This window comes from Adiantum capillus-veneris, chromosome 15 (genome assembly GCF_014529385.1).
Source record: "Adiantum capillus-veneris isolate H3 chromosome 15, ASM1452938v2, whole genome shotgun sequence".
NCBI classification, from domain to species: Eukaryota; Viridiplantae; Streptophyta; class Polypodiopsida; order Polypodiales; family Pteridaceae; genus Adiantum; species Adiantum capillus-veneris.
The window spans coordinates 2,837,757-2,862,753 of record NC_140945.1 but is presented as its reverse complement, the minus strand read 5'-3'; the positions used below and the strand labels follow the sequence as shown (position 1 = coordinate 2,862,753).

Sequence of the window (24,997 nt, the reverse complement as noted above, 5' to 3'; positions counted from 1 at the left end):
AGGCACCCCATTTCCTTTTGGCCTTTGGAAATGTCCTTTGGATAACATTAGAATAATGTGCAAGAGTCTAAATCTAGAGGTGATTACTTTGGTGAAGCAAGATGCCGACACAAACACACCTTTTTTTGCCAAGTTTGTGGAAGCTTTGGATTATTTTTCTATGTTTGAGACTATAAAAAAAAAATTGAGTGAATGTCAAGGACCATTGCTTGGCTCATGATATTGTCAATGTTATAGCTTGGGAAGGGATAGAACGATTCGAGCGCCATGATCTTGCAAATGAATGCAGAGCACACATGTTCATGGATGAAATCAAGCTATACTCACTAAGCTTGTATATAAACATCACATGAATCCTTGCTTAAGCCATACAATAAAAATAACAAAGTAAAAGAAGGTAGAGAAGCTCTTCTACTTGGGTAGAGAAGGAGATTTTTGCTTGTAGCCTTTGCGGATCTTTAATATTAGTCATGTGATTGGACACTTAAGTGTCCTAAGACACTAAAGTGTATTGTTTTCCTACCAAAGTTTTGGCAATTTATTTGTCAAGCTAGAAAGAAGTTTTTTACACCTTGGTTTTACCATAGGTTGGTTATGAGGGAAAGAAAACATTGGATTTTTCTCCATGTCAAAATACAAGCCCTATGGAGAGAATTATGGTAAGTTCTAAGTTGTAAATGTTAGTAAAATTTCAAGATGTTAAAAAAAATTAAATCATAAAACTCTAATATTTTTTTGTCGAAATGACCTTTTTTATGTTTGTAAAATCAAAGTATTAGTACTTAGTGTCAGAAAACAATGGATTGCCCTTCAAGACTAGTTTCAAAGACACTTGCAAGTTATAGACATAATTTTATACTTGAGCACGTGCTGACTAAGAGGATAATTTTGGCCTTCCAAAAGTCCTCTCATGAAATCGAGGCTATTCTAGCATAGTTTAACAACCACAAATGACTTTATATGTTAAAACCAAGAACTTACGTATTTTTTTAGCTCCCTAACTCGGTTAAATATTGTTGCTTGAACTCTATCTTGAATTTTATATTGTGCCAAAACTCTTGAAAAGTATGAGTTCTCCACAATAGCATTGAAACCAAGGTTTTAGTTGCCCCAATTGTGTCTGTACCACATACTTTCACACATTTAGTTGATTTACATGAAAAGTTTGAAGTTATTTGAGGTTTTGAATACTTATGTCTCAAGACTTAAAATATTAATGTTTTCTTATGGGCAATTTTGAATATTTAAAATGATCCAATAATTGTTGCTCACCTAAGCACTCCTTCTTGCCACATTCAGTCCTCAATGAAAAGGGCAATGTATCACTTTCTAAAACTCACAAATACATCAAAAACATATTTTTCTTTGTATACGACGACATGTTTGAAATGGCAATTACACATAGAACTTTTCATAGCTTTATATACTCTTAAGTATAATTTTTTCACATGAAACTAGCAATTATCTATAACACAATAGTGGAAAAGTCATGTAGAATTTTCTACAAGGTCTCTTCATTTTTTCTTGAGCTTATAAAGTCATTTTTTTCAAATCATTATTTGCAGTCTTACAAGGGTCCACTTGATGTGTATAGTTCTTGATCATGATGGATTCTAAATTGCAAGGTAATATTTTTAAAAGACCCTCGAGCTAACATATTTAAACATATCAAGAGGGTTCTCTTAAATACACTGTGTGATGCACGTAACATTTTATTTAAACTTGTTAAAAGACATTGAAAGTGTCCTACTTTGGGACCAAACTAGTGTTAAGGTGTAGATAAATGCTAGTAGCTTCAGTGTGGTATTAGTTGTGAGAAAAGCATGCATATATTTATGTGCATTCTCAAACACTCATTATGACATTTGCTATTTAAGCTTGCTTGAGAAGCACAACCAAGGCAAGAGATTATGTTGTAGAAATTACCTGACGAATAAGGAGGTCCAAGTATATGACTTTTTTTAATGGAGTTTCATTTGTGTCAATGATGGATGGTTCTTCATTTTGATGAGCATGAGCATACATGTGTAGACACCTCACTTGACGAGTCTCCCAACGCATCCTTGTTGTAGAGGAGGGCCTTGATAGCACACTTACTCTAGAGTTCCTTCTCAAATCATGCAAGGAGATAGATTGTAGCCCCTTGATGAAGAATAAGTCTTTACCTCTTGCCTTTTTCTTTGGAATGGACCTTGATCATTTCAAGAAACAGGCTACTTTGTTGTGTTTGAATATTTAGATACATTTTATGCTAGCACCCTTGTACCTGTCCTTTGTTACCTCCTTGAGTAAGCTTCCTATGGCTTTGTCTAGAGGTGAAGCTCAACAATATCCAACTAGCTCAATGGACTCTAGAGTATCAACTGCAAGGGTACCACCACCACCATTTCCAAAGTCAATGTGCATGGCTTCAAAGGCAAGCTAGAAGAGAACCAACAATAGGCTTCATCAACAAATGACCAACAAAAAGGCCTCCTCAACCCCTAAGCCCACAACAATATCACCTAGGAGAATTTGAGTTATGATACATTGTCCAAGTAGAGGTACCATCCAATGCTTAGCTCTACTTGATCAAAAGGCTAAGTAGAATATGGTCTCTATACAACTTTGGAACATAGCAAGCAAACCTCTGCTGCAAAAGAAGACCAATACAATGGTTCTTGGCCAAAAATTGCTAGAGAAAACTCATAAGCCAGTGTTAAATCTATGGCAAGGAAAACTCGCTTAAATTTAATAGTCTCGACACTAAACAAGCAATATCTCAAAAAAAAAATCATGATACAAATGACAAAAGATACGACCAATAGTATTTTGGCATGAATTTCAAATCACATAAACCATAAAATAGTGTATAGCTAGTGTACAAAAATTGAGCACAAACTGAACCAGCCAACTACCTAGTCCCATCTATACATCTCCTATCTTTATTTTGTACACTTGTTTTCTTTTTTCAGTTTTGATATTCGACTCCTTTTGTCTTGATTCCTTGTTGCTATTGCCTTGTGTGTTACTGTTACTGTTACTATTACCTAGTCAAACATTGTACTGCTTAGGCAAAGTGAAGGAAATAGAAGGCGCTGGGCTTTAGTGCTTCATACACCCCCTCCCCATCCCTTCACAAACTTACCACCTACAATTTATTAATGTGGCCTAAGCTGCTTCTCCCATACTTCTCAATAATGTCACACATCAATGTCATGCAAGTGCAAGCAACCCTCGTATTTCCCTTTTGAATTTTTTCAGTCATAATCCCTTGTTAGCGTAGACATCCTGTACAACATCAAAGCAAAATATATTACTATCTACATGACCATCTACTTAGCCAGGCGACTTGCTTCTTGTCACATGAAAGCTTCCACAATTTTTCTTTGCAAATCAAGAAATTCAATGAATGGATCATACAATTTGGTTCCCATGATGATTCTTGGAACAAAGAAATGCATGCAAAGCTTCACAAATAGTCTACCCTAGTCATAACAATCTCATTGGTCATGTGCATGGCGCGCTTCAGTCAGAAATTCTCTTGATTCAATCTTGCGAAATGTATCTCTGATAATCAAGTGTGAATTAAGTCTAAATGTAGAAAGGTGCAAGGATTAGATGCATGATATATTCAAAAAAGACACTTGGTCTACTTGGTTCTCAAAATCAGAACCGTATGCAGTCCGCCCTTGGAAGAGAGGGACCTTCGAATCCCAAAAAGTAAAGTGCCTCTACAACATTCGTCTTAAAATTAAGGTGAGATTGAGGTTGACAAGCTTGAATGCAATAACACACCATGAAGGGCATGTCTGCTTAGTTGCTGACTAGAAGAGAAAGAATGCACAATCTTACAAATTTACAAGCATAATAGAAGCTCATCAAGCAGATATGAAAGAGCAAAACAAGGGAAAGATAAGCGACGCCTTATGACAACACGAGCTAGTACACTCTTCAACCACCTGCACCAAAGCAATGAAGTGTGGATTCGGCTTTGTCAAACGAAAGAAGCACACTACTAGATTCTTCGCCATTGCAAGTGGTAGCAATCATCACCACAATCATTCATACTCCACTCTTTTCATATGCCACCTTGAAGTACATACGAGTATCCCTTGCAGAGCCTTACAAGCTTCATTTGCACTAATAAAAATAGCCTGATTCTTTAAAAAATTCAAATTTGTATTTGGTACTGTTTATACTTGGTTTTCATTTAGGACCACCACTGAAAAGCAGCAAAGATCGCCAGTCGAAGAAATATCAGCAGATGTGGAGAAACCCACTTTAAAGATTATCTTCTTGTTAGTAAGACATCACCTCACACCCGCCAGATTACTCTGATGCAAACATCTGCAAAAAAAGAACGACACATTTAAATATTAAGCCAGTATTACAAAACTACCAAGCAGTAATGCACTAAGCACTTGATAAAAATGCTGACTGTTCACTCAAGAGAGTGATGTTACAGACACTTAGGGATACTATATTCTCTTTCACTGGCACTTCACAGACATCTTCTATGTGAGGCTTATGCTGGGAATGTTGCCTTTTACTGAAAGAGGTGCACAGTTCAAAAGGCTCATTTGCACTCAGGTATAGCAGCCTTAGTAGAGCTACCTCTCCAAGTCATCAATGAACTCACAGAAATGGCGCTCTCACATGAATCAACAATCCCATGTATATCATCTATCATCCCATAAAGCACAGCTGCCTCTTCAAATCATTAATGAATCAGTAAGCCTTGAACAGCGAGTTTGTCTTCCCAAGATACGACAACTTTGAGGATTAGGATAACTTTGAGTCAAAATAGTCATGAAGAGATACCCACAGGCGAATCAAGCATCTAAGAAACGGAGTTGATACTGTAAACTGTTTGCTTGTGTTCACGTAACTTTTGACAAAAAAATTCAGAATGGAAAGAAACCAAAAATCATTTTGCAAAGCTAACTATTCCAGTAGTCTATAAAGTATTGGCAAGGACCTTCATGAAGTCTCCCAACATTCGCTGCAAACCATTTTTATGTTGCACTCCGTAAAATTTTTCAGCTATGGCGTCCAAGTACTGGTGTTGCATACATCAAAATGTCAACGACTTGTTCTGTTGAGTACAGCCACCCAATGAAAACATTGACAGAATACCTCAATTAATGTTGAGTCTCTTCCTAAATGATCTTTGTAGCTTTCACGCAGAGAGTGTAATAGAGGTAGTGCATCTCTCTCAAGTCTGCACATCCCATAGGTTGATGAGTATCAAACCACTTGTTCACAAGTCATAAGAATACCAACATTACAGTCAGGTTGATAATGCATCAGCTTATTTGTTACATGAAAATTCTCGTATCAGATAAACCCACACAACTTACGTGAGCAGCAGATACTTGATGAACTGCATGAGAGGACTATTTGGGTAGTTTTTCTCTCCCAGTCCCCTCCTTACCTCGTTCACAAGGCGATTTGCATCTTTCAAATTACCCAACGTCAGATACCTGCCAGGAAAGTGAGGAGACATTGACAATTAGCAGTTCTGCTGGTAATAGACAGCAACAAGAATTCCTCCTTTGAGGGAAGAGAAAAATGAGAGGAGTCTCCCAAAGCGGAATCACAGGCTCAAAAGCTAGGTAGAAAACAGGTCCTCCTCAGCATAACTTATGAAGGCCTGGTATGTATGCATCAGAGCTGCCCTGGAGGTGGTCATATTGGCCCTAGAGAGCAACTCCAGCCAGAGGGCTTGAATGGTCTTTACAGGTAGCTATGATGCCCCTCATAGATGTGAAAGCATCTACATCCCCAAGCAAACCAGACTGACTGTTGGATCAGCTCCCATTGTGCATTGCTCTCCTGAGTCAGCCTATAGAGGCAAGTCTGCTGTTGGTCTTAAGCCACAATGATACTCCACTGGATGGCTACTATATGCCAACCAAGTACCAGATGGTCAGCATCGTGATCTAACAAGAATGGTCACTCCCCAGCGGCGAGTTCAGAAATTATAGAGGAAGTCAGCAGATATTCCGTCACAGCTAATGCTCCACCACAGCTGTATCCATGACGTGCTGTAAGGATATGGCATCCCAACCTAGCTTTGTACTAATAGACGATGGTCCTAGCGTAGTCCGGAGGGAAAAGGGATTTCACCATAGCCACTTACTTACCAGGATCCTAATCAGTTCCCCACCATACACCTCAAAGATAGAACATCCTTTACCTCCTATGCACGCATGAACTCTGGACTATAATCAACACCTCCAGACAATTGAAAGACATGTTCAAGCATGAGCTATCATCTCAAAAGGTATCTGCCCCTCCAGGAATGGCTCAACAAGGCTTGTCTCATACCTTGCATAGAGGCAGGGAACTCTTCAAAGGACTTTTTGCGATTCCGCTCACCCCTAGACCTTTCCCAAGGCCATACTCTTTTGGTTCTCATCAAGCATGAGCTATCATCTCAAAAGGTATCTGCCCCTCCAGGAATGGCTCAACAAGGCTTGTCTCATACCTTGCATAGAGGCAGGGAACTCTTCGAAGGACTTTTTGCCGATTCCACTCACCCCTAGACCTTTCCCAAGGCCATACTCTTTTGGTTCTCATCCCGTTTTTCTTCATTGCCTCCCACAACCTATGCACTGTCCTCGGGTAGGCTGAAAACTGGAGCCAGTCAACCCAACTGTGAGCCTGCCTAGCTACTACGCATGTAAACAAGCGTGTAAGCAGAAACATGCAAACGGAATTTTTTGAGTATTCTCTCTCATGTTAGGACCACCATAAGAAAGCTTCTAATCTGCCATTCATAGCAGCAGGAGGAACATCAAATGCGTGAAGAATAAAATTGCTGGGGTTTCTAGAATATAGCACTTACAAGAGTACACTCCGAGCCAGAGTCAAATCCATTTCCTCTCGATCCCACTGCCAACCACATGTAAAGAGAGTCATTTTTCTGGAAACGTATATTAGATGGCAAGTTTCTGAAGTCATTTCCCAGGACAACATAGATTCGATGAGAAAGTCCCAACTGTCTGCTGATGAATGACATCACAGTCACAACCATCTACCCACATAATTATTGCTGTGAAAAGAAAAGAGTTTCATGTAGCTGACTACAGGCCCTTCAAATACAAGCTAGCAGCATTGAGAACACTGACATCCTGTCCCATTACTATGACAGCCTTCGTAGATAAATGATGCGCCTATGCAAGAGCTTCTTAGCCTGATGTATTTATACCATTAAATGAAGCTTAACTGTTTACTTGGTCATAAGACAAAGACAATGTTACCTGCTTTAAGAGAAACCAAACACAAACCTATGTGAACATCACCCTTTCGTGCTCTGCACCTACGAGAACGGGTCTTCTACTAGACGATCACTTTTCCCAAGAGAGTTCATTATATGCTCTCTAGGCTGCAGACTAACCCATCCACTTCTGTAAAGCGAGTGAAATTCTCAGAAACGGCTAGAAAAATTGTTCTGAAGGCTTCCAGCTACTATGCCACTTCCGGTGAAACGTCCAACTGTAATGCAAACTGAAGGCAACGCAACTCGTCTTCTGTTCAGTTGAGTTGGTGCATAAGAGAGATTATGTATGACTTTGAGGCTATCAGATATATGGCAGCCTAAGGCTTTTGTGTGACAACAAGGGAGTCAGGACTCCTCTCATTCTGACAGGCACTTGAGAGGGGTCAACCTCTCACGGCTTGATCGATTCTATCTTGGTTCTCAGACCATGCTTCTAGTGATTCTTGTCATTGCGGATCCCTGAGAGTGTCAGAGATGCAGCTCAGAGGGCAGCCACAGGGATTAGAGAGCTACACAACATGGCCCACACACAGTGGATAGAGGCTAGAGAGCAGGAGCAACGTTTTCTGAGGGACTTGGCTGCGTGACATCGAGCCTGAGACAGAGTTGCACTACACATGCCACTGCCCCCTCTACTATGATACGAGGCCGCATTCATTGCTTGTTCAGAGAGGGCTTTGGACCATTCTCTAGAGTCATGCGGTACAAGGATCAGAGATGCCTGGGTTTGTTTTTGCTCGAGCTGCGCAGAGACAGAGAGAGCCTGATGAGAAGAGAGGCTAGCCAGTCTCAAAGACAGATCACAGACTTCTTTAGAGCTGCCACTGGACACCCAGAGGAGTTACTACCTCAGCAGAGCTCGTCGCTTTACACCAGAGGCATACTGATCGACCGAGTGACTGAGATGGGGAGATCCAGACGCCCACGACTGCGGAGGACTACACAGCATCGACGGAGGCTGCATCAGGGGATTCGGGTCACTTTGACTCGACATGCACGACGCCCGGTCAGACTACTGACCATGGAGGAGATTGATGAGATCCGCCAGCGACCGATGCTGGATCTCCTGTGATCTAGCTATCCCAGCTAGCTGTTTAGCTGCTTAGTCCACAGCTAGCAGTTTAGGATTCCATAGTATTTTGTCATTTTGTCATTCTGTCATTTTGTCATCTTGTTACTCTGACTTTGTATCAGATCCACCACATTGTAACTTTCTGGTCTCATAGGTCACTTTGGCCTTTTGAAGACGTTAATATAACATTTCATTTCATTTCCTCTCTCTCTCTCTCTCTCTCTCTCTCTCTCTCTCTCTCTCTCTCTCTCTCTCTCTCTCTCTCTCTCTCTCTCTCTCTCTCTCTCTCTCTCTCTCGTACCACATGATATCATTCGAGCGGAATTAGCTGCCCCCCCTATGGAGATTGAGGCGCTTACCAAATCAATCTCCTTTGTACACAGTCTGTGGGATACTACCAGAGACAGATACGCCAAGGTGGCCCTAGAGTCCTCCAGACAATTAGCTCTTAATGGGGATACATCATGCTGGTATGCACAGATGGCATCATGGTTTCAGACACATGGTTTCACCATGGACAGGTTGCCTCCTTTTCAATACTCTCTACAGGCACCCTTGAGGTCTCTGACGTGGGCAGAGATTAATAGACTCAAGAGTCAGGATCTGATCCAGCTGGACACGAGGACATGGATAGAGCCGATACAATAGTTGAGCACAAAGATGGCTTTCTATAGAGAGCATCTTCTCCACCTCATGGGGGATGGGTTTGTGATTCGACCTAGCTATATGGACACGCATCTTTCTCATGGTTTGCGTTGTGCCATTGGCCAGATACGCACGTCCTCACATCAGCTCGAGATTGAGACTGGCAGATTCAAAGGGACACTAGTAGATAGCAAGATATGCCGCTTATGCCATCTAGAACCAGAGACAGAGGTACATTACATATGTCATTGCACAGTGTACTATGAGATACGAGGCCGTTTTTATTGTCTATTCAGAGAAGGTTGTGGGCCTCTATCAGGGTCATGAGTTATGAGGATCAGAGATGTCTTGGGCTATATCTACTTGAGTTACACAGGCATAGAAAAACTTTACACTAAGGAGAGCTGGAGAGAGACAACTCCAGAGACAGATCACAGATTTCTTTACACTAGATATTGTACACCCAGAAGAACAGACAGAGGGGCAGCCAACAGGGGAGAGGTCTGCCCGCACTACTGGCATTCTCATAGACCGAGCATTGGAGCTAGGAGATCTAGATGACCCCGGCGGAGAAGAGGAGCTACACAGTTTCGAAGGAGGCTACAGCAAAGGATTTGAGCCATACTTTTTCGTCGTCCATAGTGCAGATGAAGATGGATCTCTATGAAGATGGATCTCTACTTCCCTCCCATATTGTCTACACATTGTACTGCTCAGTTCACACATTTCACTCCTTTGACCTTTCACACCTATCAGCTTAGTTTAGGATTCCGCAGTATTTATATTTTGTTATCCTAGTTTAATTTATTTTGTTAATTTGACTTTGTATCAGATACACCGGCGACCTCTGGAAGAGCTAACTACTATACTGACACAGACATTACATGAGGCACCAGCAGAAGCATACCCACACACCTAGCCTGAGCATAGCCGCCGATCAGGGAGCATGCCTCAGAAGAGCTGGTACGATGAGGAGTGCCGCCAGACTAGAGTCACACTTCAGAGGGAGGTGTTGTTGGGGGACGTCACTCACAGATTGACTTCCGACGCCTGGTGCGGCGGAAGAAGAGGGCTTTTTTGGCTCGACTCGAGCAGGATCTATATCAGCTATTCTTGAGTCAGGACTCGCGTGAGGCGTGGCGGCTCTTTCATGAGCAGTCCCCCCCCCCCTACTATTTCTTCCACAGAGACCTGGGGGCAGTACGCATCATCTTTGTACATAGTACCCGGACAGCCGGCCCTCCCCAACCCCCCCGATCCATACCCACACGCATGTGTTCTTTTCACCGCTAAGATGGTGAAGAAAGCTATTGACAGGATGAAGACTGGGAGAGCGTATGATCATGATGGCCTAGTCGCTGAGCATTTCATGCATGCCAAAGACCTACTAGCAGAGCTTCTAGCAGTTATGTTTAACCGGGCCATGTGTGAGGGCCTACCAGACTCTTGGAGCCTATCTATGATCGTACCTATCTTCAAATTAGGAGACCCCATGGAGCCTGGGAATTACCACACTATTATGATTGGGCACACACTCGCACGGTTGTATGCATCCATTCTGGAGCAACAGCTGAGTAGATGGGCAGAGAGGGAAGGGATGCGTGCAACTGGGCAGGCAGGATTCAAGAGAGGCTTCTCTACTCTTGAACATATCCTAACACTCAGGGCCATCATCGAAGAAGGCAGATTGTCACCAGCGTTACTATCTATCCTTTTTGTTGATTTCTTTCTTATTATTTATTTACTTTCCCTTTTTGGAAACACCCCTCGGGAAATCTAACTGCCCTGCATTGCATAGCTAGTGTGGAACTGTCCAGAGGGAGTCCAGGCCTGAGGGCAAGAGAGCACTAAGGTTGGACAAAGACTATGGTTAGCCAAAGTGGGGTCGTTGACTAGCCAAAGTGGAATCCTTTGCTACAGAGGCTACATTTCAGTTCTGGATGTGGCCGCAGTGTACAGAGAGGGTCGGATGACCTAGAAAGATACAATGGCAGCATCTCCTAAAATTTAGGGAACTGCTATTTTGGGACCTGAAAATGTGTTTGCGTCATTACCTCCGGAATGACAAGGAGAACATTTTCTTACTCTACCGTGAAGTCAACTCGGCAACCAGTTGGGAGATTTTTAGGTGGCAACCCCGAAACGGGAAAATGCTTGTAAATGTGCCAAGTGGCACCTTCTGGTGCACTTTCCTCATGCAACAAGAAGTGGCGCTGAATTTGAAGGAGGGAGAGCCTCATTTTCTGATTTTGTCACAGGTTAAGAGCTATGGAGTGCTTGCTTTCCCTCTTATGCACAGTGCGGTGCCAGGAGTGATGCCCTGCACGCTACGCACTGCCCTCTCTCTCCCCTATGGCAGTATGTTATGCCCCACTAGAAGGCTTTTCAATTGACCAATGTACAGTTGTGTGGGTTCATGCGCGATTGCCGAGGCAAGAGCCTCTTGCACAGGTACTGGATTAGCTAGCGGCTAATCCCCCCGCAAGTACAGGTGAATTTGGAGAGGTTTCACACCCGAAATCTCATCCGATTCAAAGGGCAAGTAGCCCTACAGGTGCGGGAGCTCGAGGACTTGCCACGGATGTGCGACCGGCACGCGAAACGGAGCCCGAAACAGTAAATTACAGCCTGCTGTGTATTTTTGCAGGTTTAGGGTTTTGGCCCTAAACGGTCCCTAATACCCCCAGGAGGTTCGGGGACGCGAGGGGACCGCTGTACAGGTGATCTGGCGCATTTTCGGGGCTGAAAACAGAGAATCCAGCGTGCTGCAGATTCTCGCCAGGTCTTGCAAAGTGCCTGTATGCGTCGGGAAAGTCACTCAATGCGTGGGAATACTGGCTGTGAAGGGTCCTAGTACAGTTATGCTGCCGAAACCGGGCCGAAACAGTTGAAATTCAGCCAAGTTTGTGCGGGGCAGCTTGTAGGGAACCACAACGTTTATTCCCTCCTTTGAACAATAAAGAAATACCGAAAGGGGCGCCTAAGTTAGGGGCCAATCTGGTGTCGGTCTACTTATACAGGTGCAATCTAGCAGCCTGTATCCCTCCCCCCTTTGTTGTGTCTTGAAAGTACAGGTAACGTGGGCGACAAATTAAATGGGTGAAAGCAAATAAGGTTTAAGTCTAAAGTCTACCGCCCTTTTTGAAAGTACAGGCCAGTTTCACAGATCTCATGGGAGACGGATCTATTGTAGCTTTGTGGACTTCCACAAAGCTTTCGACACGGTACCCAGAGCTAGACTGATGTGCAGACTACAGGAAATGGGAGTACCCACAAAACTCATTTGGGGGATCATGGCATTGTACAGATCAGTAGTAGGGCATGTACGCACCCCGGAGGGACTTTCTACACCGGTTTACTCCACTATTGGGGTGAAGTAGGGCTGCCCGCTCTCTCCTACTCTTTTCGGTATGTATGTAGATGAGGTTTCTGACTACATTGACAGCGATGGGGATAAAGGTGCTCAGTTGGCAGGGACATGGATTCCACTTTTGTTATATGCTGATGACATAGTATTGATCTCCGAATCCCCAGAAGGAATGCAACGTCAATTGGATGCTTTGCATACGTTTGCCCTCGAAAGTGGTTTGTCTGTCAACCTGGGTAAAACCAAGCTTATGGTGTTTAATACCACCCCACAGTGGATCAGGAGGTCAGCACCTACATTCACATACCGCCAGGAGACTGTGGAGTATACAGACGCTTACACTTACCTTGGAGTGGTTTTTAGCGGACCTACATTCTCACTCAGAAGAGCAGCAGAGACCAGACTTACTAGAGCCCACGCAGCATTGGGTAGATTGGAGAGGATGTGTTCGCATGTGTTCACGGGCCATTATCCGAGTAGAGCTAGCGCCCCCCCCACTTGTGGTGGAGGCGCTCACCAGATCAGTCTCCTTCATAAACCGCACATGGGCACTTCCTAGAGACAGATATGCTCGCATAGCACTTGAATCCTCTCGACAGCTAGCCATACAAGGAGATACAACATGCTGGTATGGGGAGATGACATCATGGTTTCAGGCATATGGGTTCAGCATAGACAGGCTGCCACCATTCCAGTACTCATTGGATGCACCATCTCTCACTCTTACACACTCAGAGATCACCAAGCTCATCTGCCAAGACCTGACCCAGCTAGACACCAGGAGGACATGGATACAACCAGCACAGGAATTGGGCACGAAGATGGCTTTCTACAAAGACCACCTCCTCCAACTTACGGAAGATGGTTTTGTGGCGAGACCCAGATACATGGATACCCACTTGTCTCATGGGATACGATGTGCTATTGGCCAGTTACGCACATCTTCTCACCAGTTGCGGATTGAGACTGGGAGGTACAGCGGAGTACCAGCAGAGGACAGGACATGCCCCTTGTGTAACATGGAACCCGAGACAAAGCTACACTACACATGCCGCTGCCCCGTCTACTACAAGATACGAGGCCGCTTCCATTGCTTGTTCAGAGAGGGTTTTGGACCACTCTCAAGAGTCATGGGATACGAAGATCAGAGATGCCTAGGTTTGTTCTTGCTCGAGCTGCGCAGACACAGAGATAGCCTATGAATGGCGAGGCTAGCCATCCTCAAAGACGGATCACAGACTTCTTCAGAGCAGACACGGGACAACCGCAAGAGCTACTCCCACAGCAGAGCTCCCCCCCGTCTCACACCAGAGGCACACTGATTGACCGAGCAATTGAACTGGGGAAATCCAGGCGCCCGCGACTGCGAAGAACTACACAGCATCGACGAAGGCTACGACAAAAAACTCGGAGCACGCTGGCCAGGCATACACTACGCCCGGTCAGACTACTAACCATGGAGGAAATTGATGAGATTCCCCAACGACCGATGCTAGATCTCTTGTGATTCAGCTATCCCAACAAGCTGCCCATTATTCTGCTTAGTTTGCCTGACTCACATCGACCAACTTAGGACCCCATAGTATATCTTTGTTTTGTACTGTTGTTAGGTTATTTTGTTACTCTGACTTTGTATCAGATCCACCACTTTGTAATTTTCGGGTCTCATAGGTCATTTTGGCCTTTTGAAGACGTTAATATAACATTTCATTTCATTTCTTACTAGAGATACAGAGCCATCGGGACACACTACTACAGCCACGCACAGCTACACAGACAGAGGGGAGACAGTCGCAGCTCACAGACTTCTTTCAGAGGATTGCCACCCCTACCTCACCAGATACTCAGAGAGGAGTGACACTCCCACAGGCGAAGGTGAGCCGAGCTAGACGACGACCACGAGTCACAGGCTACAGGGGCGCGAGCTCCCACCACCGACAGATCGAGGAGATCCGAGCCCGGGAGCGCCGTGCCACTGAGGAGCGAGTAGCTCAGATGAGGGCCGACCCGACAGCTTTCATCCGGGTAGCCTTGGCACCAGCCCCGCCCATGTACCACATCTTACATCCCCCCATTTGTACAGGATGGAGCTAGATAGCTTGATGCATTCTCATGATTGTACTACCTTGAGCATATAGACATGCATATACCCCTAGAGATAGAGCTCCATCCCTCCTCAGATACTCCATTACCTACATTCAATTCAGTTTTGTATCAGTTTTGTTTCATTTGTCTTTCCGATAGACGGATGACATACACACCATGTACATTTGATTTGTCTCATAGGCCGATTTCGGCCTGACATAGACGTAAAAAATCTTTCTTTCTTTCTTTCTCTCTCTCTCTCTCTCTCTCTCTCTCTCTCTCTCTCTCTCTCTCTCTCTCTCTCTCTCTCTCTCTCTCTCTCTCTCTCTCTCTCTCTCTCTCTCTCTCTCTCTCTCTCTCTCTCTCAGTTAAGATTTTAGTTTTTCACTTTACTTCATTTTATTTTTGTCCCAGACATTGTATTAGATCCACCAAGATTGTATGAGTTTGGTCTCATATGTCATTTTGGCCTTTTGAAGACGTTTAATATAACATTTCATTTCTCTCTCTCCTTTGTTTTCCCTCCATGGAAGCGAAGAAGACCTTGAAGAAAAGGCCAACTCTTAAAGAGACGGGCATCTTTCTCGGGGATGATCTTACCCTCTCGCAGATCGCTCATATGCAGGAGGTAATGCCGGAGATTAGAGCGGCAAGGGGAAAAGGCAAGATTGTCTTTTACCGAGATGGAAGAGTGGTAATACTGGAGCGATGCTCCACATGACAGTACGAGACTTATGGGACCACACTCAGAGTTGCTGCCTGGAATTGTAATGGATCTATGCGTCTTGATGTGGGTGCTTTTGAGGATAGTTTTATTGGAAGAGACACCATCTTCTACTTTGAGACACATCAGGCCCCTAGGCAATCCATGCCTCACATCAGTGGATACAGATGGGAGACAGCTTAAAGAAAGGAGACACGATCAGAGCACAGAGGACAGGGCTCAGGGGGAGTGGCAGTGTTATTTAGAGAGGATTTGCAGCCATTGATACATATAGCCCGCAAGGATGAGCAAGCTAGGTACATGTGGGTGAGATTGAGAGCAGAGACAGGCAGATATCTTTACATTGCTATTTGCTACTTTCCCCCGAGTACGTCAGTCTATGCATCACCCAGAGGACAGTCCCCCTTTTCTATTTTGGATGATGACATATGGGAGTTCTCTAGAGATGGTGACATTATCATTCTAGGGGACTTCAATGCTAGGACTGCCCATCACCAGACAGTGTTTTATGATACTTGTGAGGAGATGCTGAGAGAGCTAGATGTTGTAGAGACGTGCCTGTGCAGACTATCACAGGATGTGGAATATACTGAGTATGGGCGACACCTGATAGACATGGGCACTGCACATGGACTGGCCATCTTGAATGGCCTACAGAGATTTCCTGCTGTGGGAGGTTTCACATGCTTCCCACATAGACATGGAGCCAGCACAGTGGATTATGTCATGGCACAGCCGAGTCTCATCTCTAGTATCCAAGATCTCACAGTTGGGCCCAGACCGGTTGGGGTGGCAGTGGATCATGCTCTTGTGTCGATGACCATCTCCTTCTAGTTCAGTGTAGCACACAGGCCACGGGTAGCAACCCCTACTCGCTACACCTTCACGCGGGAGACGGATTCTGTGTACATAGACGGGATCTACAGACGCCTATGCACTGAGGAACCAGGGCGACCTCTGGAGGAGCTTACTACTATACTGACATAGACATTACATGATGCAGCAACAGAGGCATACCACCACACCCAGCCTGAGCAGAGACGCCGTTCAGGGAGCATGCCTCAAAACAGCTAGTATGATGAGGAATGCTGCCAGACTAGAGCTAGACTTCAGAGGGAGGTGCTTTTGGGGGACATCACTCACAGACAGTCACAAATTGACTTCCGACGCCTGGTGCAGCGAAAGAAGAGGGAATTCTTGGCTCGACTACAGCAAGATCTATACCAGCTATTCTTGAGTCAGGACTCGTGTGAGCCGTGGCGGCTCTTTCATGAGCAGTCCCCCCCCCCCCCCAATTACCTCTACAGAGACTTGGGGTCACTACGCATCATCTTTGTACAGCCGCCCCTTCCTGACCCCCCCGATCCATGCCCACACACGTGTTTTTTTCACCGTTGAGATGGTGAAGAAAGCCATTGACAGGATGAGGACTGGGAGAGCATATGATCATGATGGATTAGTGGCTGAGCATTTCATGCATGCCAAAGATCTACTAGTAGAGCTTCTAGCAGTTATGTTTAACCGTGCCATGTGTGAGGCTTGGCCTGATAGTTGGAGCCTATCTACAATTGTACCTATCTTCAAGTCAGGAGACCCTATGGAGCCTGGGAATTATCGCACTATCATGATTGGACACATATTGGCACGGTTGTACACATCCATTCTTGAGCAGCAGTTGAGTAGATGGGCAAAGAAGGAAGGAATGCGTGCAGCTGGGCAGGCAGGGTTCAGGAGAGACTTTTCTACTCTTGACCATATCTTGACACTCAGGGCCATGATCGAGGAGGACAGATCTCATGGGAGATGCATCTATTGTAGCTTTGTGGACTTCCGAAAGCCTTTGACACAGTACCGAGAGCTAGATTGATGCGCAAATTACAAGAGATGAGAGTGCCCCCAGAGCTCATTTGGGGGATCATGGCATTGTACAGATCAGTAGTAGGGCATGTACGCACCTCTGAGGGACTATTTACACCGGTTCACTCCACTATTGGGGTGAAGCAAGGCTGCCCGCTCTTTCCTACTCTATTCGGTATGTATGTGGATGAGGTTTCTGACTACATTGAGAGCGATGGTGATAAAGGTGCACAGATGGCAGGGACATGGATTCCACTTTTGTTATATGTTGATGATATTGTGTTGATCTCCGAATCTCCGGAGGGGATGCAACGTCACTTGGATGCTTTGCATAGGTTTGCCCACGAAAATGGTTTGTCTGTCAACCTTGGTAAAACCAAGGTTATGGTGTTTAATACAACCCCACAGTGGATCAGGAGGTCAGCACCTACATTCACATACAGCAAAGAGACTGTGGAGTATACAGATGCTTACACTTACCTTGGAGTGGTTTTTAGCAGACCTGCATTCTCAATAAGGAGAGCAGCAGAGACCAGATTGACTAGAGCCCATGCAATATTGGGTAGATTGGAGAGGATGTGTTCTCAGGTTCAATTTCAGGAGCCTCGAACGAAGCTCTGGCTCTTTTGACACTTTGGTGGCTTCTGCATTGCTCTATGGAGCTAAGATATGGGGACCTTCATTGGATCATCACGGGAGGTCGGGTCGCACTGATGGATGGGGGAGCATGGAGAAACCTCTCATCTCTATGATCTCGCGGCTAATTAGAGCCAAGGCCTCAGTACCATGTGCCATTATTCGAGTAGAGCTAGCGGCCCCCCAACTAGTGGTTGAGGCGCTCACCAGATCAGTCTCCTTCATACACCGCATGTGGGAACTTCGTAGAGACAGATATGCTCGCCTTGCACTTGAGTCCTCTCGACAGTTAGCCATGCAGGGAGATACAGCATGCTGGTATGGGAAGATGACATCATGGTTTCAGGCGCATGGGTTCAGCATAGACAGGTTGCCACCCTTCCAGTACTCATTGGATGCACCATCTCTCACTCTTACACAGTCCGAGATCACCAGCCTCATCCGCCAAGACTTGACCCAGCTAGACACCAGGAGGACATGGATACAACCAGCACAAGAGCTGGGCACGAAGATGGATTTCTACAGAGAGCATCTTCTGCAGCTTACGGAGGATGGTTTTGTGACGAGACCCAGATACATGGACACCCACTTGTCTCATGGGATACGATGTGCTATTGGCCAGTTACGCACATCTTCTCACCGGCTACGGATTGAGACTAGGAGATACAGCAGAGTACCAACAGAGGCCAAGACATGCCCCTTGTGTGACATGGAGCCTGAGACAGAGTTGCACTATACATGCAGTAGATCCCATGATTCCCGCGAATTATCGCACCATCATGGTTGGCCACACATTAGCTAGGTTGTATGCATCCGTTCTTGAGCAGGAGCTGAGTAGATGGGCAGAGCGAGAGGGAATAAGAGCACCAGGGCAAGCAGGTTTCAGGAGAGGTTTCTCCACTCTTGACCAGATTCTGACACTCAGAGCTATTATTGAGGAGGGTAGACACCATGGCAAGAGAATCTATTGTAGCTTTGTGGATTTCCGCAAAGCTTTTGACACAGTGCCGAGAGCCAGACTTATACACAAACTACAGGACATGGGTGTGCCTACAGAGCTGATATGGGGTATTCTGGCTCTATACACGACAGTGATGGGGCGGGTACGCACCACTGAGGGAATGTCTGACATGGTCCACTCCACTATTGGAGTAAAGCAGGGATTCCACTATCCCCACTCTTTTTGGGATGTATGTGGATGAGTTTTCAGACTATGTAGAGCGGCAGGGGGACAGGGGGGCTTAGCTGGCAGGGACATGGATTCCGCTGTTACTATATGCTGATAATATTGTGTTGATTTCAGACTCCCCAGAGGGGATGCAACGTCATTTGAATGCTCTGCATACATTTGCTCGTGACAGTGGATTGTCGGTCAATCTGGGGAAAACCAAGGTTATGGTGTTCAACACCACACCACAGTGGGTCAGGAGGTCGGCACCCACATTTATGTATGGCCAGGAGACTATGGAGTACACAGATGCATATACCTATCTTGGGGTAGTATTCGGTGGACCGGTATTTTCACTAAGGAGAGCATTAGAGACTAGACTAACGAGAGCATATGCAGCTTTGGGAGGACTGGAGAGGATGTGTTCGCAGGTTCAGTTTCAGGAACCGCGAACAAAGCTTTGGCTCTTTGACACTCTAGTGACTCCAGTTATGCTCTATGGAGTTCAGGTATGGGGACCCTCAGTAGTCCACCATGGGAGATCTGGCAACACAGATGGATGGAGATGTATGGAGAGGCCTCTGGTCTCAATGATGGCTCGGATGATTCGGGCTAAGGCCTCAGTACCACATGAGATTATCCGAGCCGAGCTAGTCGCCCCCCCCCCCCCCCCCCCCCCCCCCCCCCCCCGTGGTGGAGGCACTAATGAGATCAGTTTCCTCTATGCACGGTCTATGGGATCTCCCCAGAGACAGATACGCTCGGCTTGCCCTGGAGTCATCTCGACAACTAGCTCTACAAGGCGATACAGCATGTTGGTATGGACAGATGGCATCATGGTTCCAGTCGCATGGTCTCAACATGGACAGATTACCTCCGCTTCAATACTCCTTGGATGCACCCTCCTTGTCCCTCACACGGACAGAGATCACCAGGCTCATACGTCAGGATCTGATTCAGCTAAATACCAGGAGCACATGGATATACCCGACACAAGAGTTGGGCACGAAGATGGCCTTCTACAGAGAGCATCTTCTCCAACTCACGGAGGACGGCTTTGTGACTAAGCCAGCATACATGGGTACACACTTATCTCATGGGATAAGATGCCTATTGGACAGATAAGCACATCCTCACATCAGCTCCAGATCGAGACCGGCCGATTTCGAGGGGTGCCGGCAGGAGCCAGGATATGTCACCTATGTAACTTAGAGCCAGAGACAGAGCTGCACTACACATGCCACTGCCCGGCATACTATGAGATACGCGGACGCTTCCACTGCCTGTTCAGAGAAGGGTTCGGACCTTTTTCTAGAGTCATGAGATATAAGGATCAGAAGTGTCTCGAATTGTTCCTGCTAGAGCTGCGCAGACTTAGGGAGAGCTTGCTGAGGACATCAGGGGAAAGACAGTCTCAGAGACGAATCACAGAGTTCTTTACACCAGACAGCGGACAGCAAACGGAGCAATCATTACAGCCTACTCATACTAGAGGTACACTGCTTGACAAAGCCACTGAACTTGGCAGATCCAGACGTCCACGACCTCGGGGGGTCTCCCACTACCGACGAAGGTTGCAACAATAGATACAGATCACTCTAGCTCGACATGCAAGACGCCCAACCAGAGTTCTGACCATTAAAGAGGTCGATGAGATCCGACAGCGACCGATGAGAGATTTCATTTGAACCCACAAACCCCCCCTCCCCCCCCCTTCCCTCCCCCTTATTTCCTTTCCTTTCTCCTTAGTGTTTTAGTGTTAGTTCTCTGTAACTCGGTAACTTTGTAACTTTGTAATTTCGGTACTCAGACATGGTATCAGATTCACCAATTGTAACTTTTTGGTCTTATAGGTCATTTTGGCTTTTTGAAGACGTTAATATAACATTTCATTTCATCTCTCTCTCTCTCTCTCTCTCTCTCTCTCTCTCTCTCTCTCTCTCCTCTCTCTCTCTCTCTCTCTCTCTCTCTCTCTCTCTCTCTCTCTCTCTCTCTCTCTCTCTCTCTCTCTCTCTCTCTCACAGTTACATCCAGTTTACCGGGTACCTATTGTATCAGCTGCTACACCCACGTAGTTTTAGATTGTAGTAGTAGTAGTAGTATTTTGTTCCACTTCTAGTTCTTTTCTAGTTCTTTTCTACCCAGACATGGTATTAGATTCACTATTTTGTAACTGATTGGTCTCATAGGTCATTTTGGCCTTTTGAAGACGTTAATATAACATTTCATTTCATTTCTCTCTCTCAAACACGGACAGAGATCACCAAACTCATACGTCAGGATCTGATTCAACTAGATACCAAGCACATTGATACAGCCGATAGGAGCTCGGCACGAAGATGGCCTTCTACAAAAAGCATCTTCTCTAACTCACGAAGGACGGATTTGTGACTAGGCCTGCATACATGGATACACACTTATCTCATGGGATAAGATGCGCTATTGGACAGATACGCACATCCTCACATCAGCTCCAGATCGAGACTGGCCGATTTCAAGGGGTGCTTGTAGGGGCCAGGATATGTCACCTATGCAACTTAGAGCCAGAGACAGAGCTGCACTACACATGTCACTGCCCAGCATACTATGAGATATGCAGCCGCTTCCACTGCCTTTTCAGAGAATATTTCGGACCTTTTTCTAGAGTCATGAGATGCAAAGATCAGAGATGTCTCGGACTATTCCTACTAGAGCTGCGCAGACTTATGGAGAGCTTGCTGAGGACATCACGGGAGAGACAATCTCAGAGACAAATCACAGATTTCTTTACACCAGCTAGAGGAGAGCCAACGGAGCAGTCATTACAGCAGATCTCAGAGCCTACTCATACTAGAGATACGCTGCTTGACCGAGCTACTGAGCTTGGAATATCCAGACGCTCACGACCTCGGAGGGTCTCCCACTACCGACGAAGGCTGCAACAGAAGATACAGATCACTCTAGCTCGGCATGCAAGACGCCCAACCAGAGTACTGACCACGGAAAAGGTCGATGAGATCCGACAGCAACCGATGAGAGATTTCATCTGAACCCACAACCCCCCCCCCCCCCCCCCCTTTTCCTTTTTCCTTAGTGTTTTAGTGTTAGTTCTTTGTAGCTTTGTAATTTCCGTACTCAGACATGGTATCAGATTCACCAATTGTAACTTTTTGGTCTCATAGATAATTTTGGCCTTTTCAAGACGTTAATATAACATTTCATTTCTCTCTCTTTACAAGCAGCTAAAGCAGGTTACGTCTCTCTCACCTTCTTTACCACTGAGATGGTAAAGAGAGCCAATGACAGGATGAGGACAACCAGGGCATATGATCATGATGGTCTAGTAGCAGAGCACTTTATACATGCTAGAGATATGCCGGTAGAGGTTCTTGCAGTGTTGTTCAATCGTGCCATGTGTGAGGGGTTACCTGAGACTTGGAGGTTGTCTACTATTGTGCCTATCTTCAAGGCAAGTGATCCTACAGAGCCTGGGAATTATCGCACTATTATGGTTGGGCACACATTAGCACGGTTGTATGCATCCATTCTTGAGCAGTAGTTGAGTAATTGGGCAGAGGGTGAGGGTTTACGAGCAAAGGGCCAGGCCGGTTTTAGGATGGGTTTCTCCACTCTTGATCGTATTCTGACACTCAGAGCCATCATTGAGGAGGGCAAGTCACATGGGAGATGAATTTATTGTAGCTTTGTGGATTTTTGCAAAGCATCTGACATGGTACCGAGGGCTCGATTGATGCGCAGACTGTAGGAGATGGGGGTGCCCTTAGTGTTGATTTGGGGGATTATGGCTCTATATAGATCGGTGATGGGACATGTACACACCCCGGAGGGGATATCCGTTTTAGTTCACTCCACCATTGGGGTGAAACAAAGTTGCCCATTGTCTCCTGCTCTATTTATATATGTTGATGAGGTGTCTGATTACATTGACAGAGAGGGTGATAGAGGTGCCCAGCCAGCAGGGACGTGGATCCCATTGTTGTTATATGCTGATAATATTGTGTTGATCTCTAACTCACCAAAGGGTATGCAACGACAGTTGGATGTATTACACACTTTTGCAGAGGATAGTGGATTGTCTGTAAACCTTGGTAAAAACCAAGGTTATGGTGTTTAACACCACACCACAGTGGCTCGGGAGATCAGCACCGACTTTCACATATGGTCTGGAGATTGTAGAGTAAATAGATGCATACACTTACCTTGGGGTTGTCTTCACTGGGCCGAGGTTTTCTTTGGGGAGAGCAGCAGGGACTAGACTGACTAAATTTATGTGGCCTTGGGAGGCTTGGAGAGGATGTGTTCGCAGGTTCAATTCCAGGAACCTCAGAAAAAATTATGGCTCTTTGATACATTAGTAGCCTCAGCTATATTGTATCCGGTGCAGATATGGGGACTTTTTGTAGGCCAAGATGGTTGGAGACGTATGGAGAGGCCCTTGGTATCTATAATCTCTCGACTGATCAGAGCCAAGGCCTCCGTACCCCACGCTATCATTCGAGCAGAGCTAGTTGCCCCTCCTATGGAGATTGAGGCGCTTACCATATCAGACTCCTTTGTGCACAGCTTCTAAGATACTACTAGAGACAGATATGCTAGACTGGCCCTTGAGTCTTCCAGACAGTTAGCTCTTCAGGGGGACACTTCATGCTGGTATGCACAGATGACATCATGGTCTCAGATGCATGGGAGACAGTCCCAGAGACGGATTACAGATTTCTTTTCACAAGATATGGGACAGCCAGAGGAGCAGCCATCACTACAGAGCTTAACCAACACTCATTCACTGGAGCTACAGAAATCTAGATGGCCACGATTGAGGAGAGGGGCTACACAGCATCGACGGAGACTACAACAGAGGATTCGAGCCATACTCTCTCGACATCCAAAGTGCAGATGAGGATGGATTCTAGTCTTAGTAGTATTTTTGTTCTAGTCTTTTTGTACCCAGACATGGTATCAGATTCACAATTTTGTAACAGTTTGGTCTCATAGGTCATTTTGGCCTTTTGAAGACGTTAATATAACATTTCATTTCATTTCTCTCTCGCGCGCAACAAGTTACGAAGAGCAGGTGGTCGCACGTCGCGAAGCAGGAGGGCGATGAGCAGGTCGCAGTTCAGCAACGCGACTGCAAGGCTCTCTCACGCGCAGCAAGAGACCCCGAACCTGTTGTGAGCCTGCGCGCCAATGAACCTGCGTATCTGCTACGCGATTAGGGTTTCGAACCTGCTGTGAGCCTGCATGCTAGTGAACCTGTGTATCTGCTGCGCGATTAGGGTTTCGGTGTGGACAATTGGGCAGGGAGTAAAGGGCTCGCGACAGTGGGCAAGCCAAGTACAGTGGCAATTCAGTTAGGGTTTGGGCCAAGCACGCATAATATGGTGAATGTATGCATAATCTGGTAAAGGCTACTGTATGCAAAGTGTGGTTCAAAGGAATTGCACAAATTGTGGAACAAGCGCACAGATAGAACAGACGGACATGAGAAAGCAAGACGACAAGGACGACCCCCTCCTTGGTGAAGTTCAAGAACTATCCACCTATGGATGCAAAGTGGATGGAAGAGCATGAACTATCAGAGTCACCAAATGTATTGCAGTTTTACCTTGAGGCCTTTGGGTTACAGCCTATGTATGCCCCAACCCAACGTCTGCATAGGAGGGGTAATGATAGAGCTAGCACATCAAATGTACTCATGGATTCAGTGCAATAGCAGTGTACAGTTTGACAAAAGTATGAACGTCTCATTAAGTCATTTGTACACATGTTTTGACAGTCTTTCTTGCGGATACATGCAATGATAAAAGAGTGCTTACCACACAAGATCATCTATGGCATGTATATATGGCACGCAATCGAAGACGTTTGCGATTTTAAGAGGGTAGTATGTCACGAGGACGTGGTTTTCTTTCCGATGATTTTTGTTTAATTTTTGGGACCCTCTTTTTGAAGTTGCAAATGACCGGACATTGCGTGGCCAGTGTGAAACCGTCGACGGCAGAGAGTTTCACCCACAGTCGGGAAGGGCAGGTCACCACGAGTTGGTCGAGCTAATCGGCACTGGAATCCGAGCAGTAAAAGGGTGTCTAGGCTCAGTTCAAAGTCATTTAGGCCCCTCGCGACACTTATAAGTTGGTGGGTACTAGGGAATTAACTCAAAAGAGGCAAACTGGACA

General features: G+C 45.7%; 1 protein-coding gene across 2 annotated transcripts in view; it reads right to left on the bottom strand.

Annotated features, from left to right (window-relative positions):
* Positions 1-3,889: 3,889 nt before the first annotated feature.
* LOC147440173 (golgi-to-ER traffic-like protein) overlaps positions 3,890-24,997 on the bottom strand; it is a 163,597-nt gene continuing 142,489 nt past the window's right edge. For both annotated transcript variants that reach the window (XM_086529938.1, XM_086529939.1), the window contains 5 exons: positions 6,833-6,879; positions 5,343-5,465; positions 5,119-5,203; positions 4,961-5,041; positions 3,890-4,329 (listed from right to left, as the gene is read on the bottom strand). In XM_086529938.1, the coding sequence (XP_086386064.1) occupies positions 4,312-4,329; positions 4,961-5,041; positions 5,119-5,203; positions 5,343-5,465; positions 6,833-6,879 (354 nt within the window). In that variant the 3' untranslated portion in view covers positions 3,890-4,311. The remainder of the gene's footprint in view (positions 4,330-4,960; positions 5,042-5,118; positions 5,204-5,342; positions 5,466-6,832; positions 6,880-24,997) is intronic.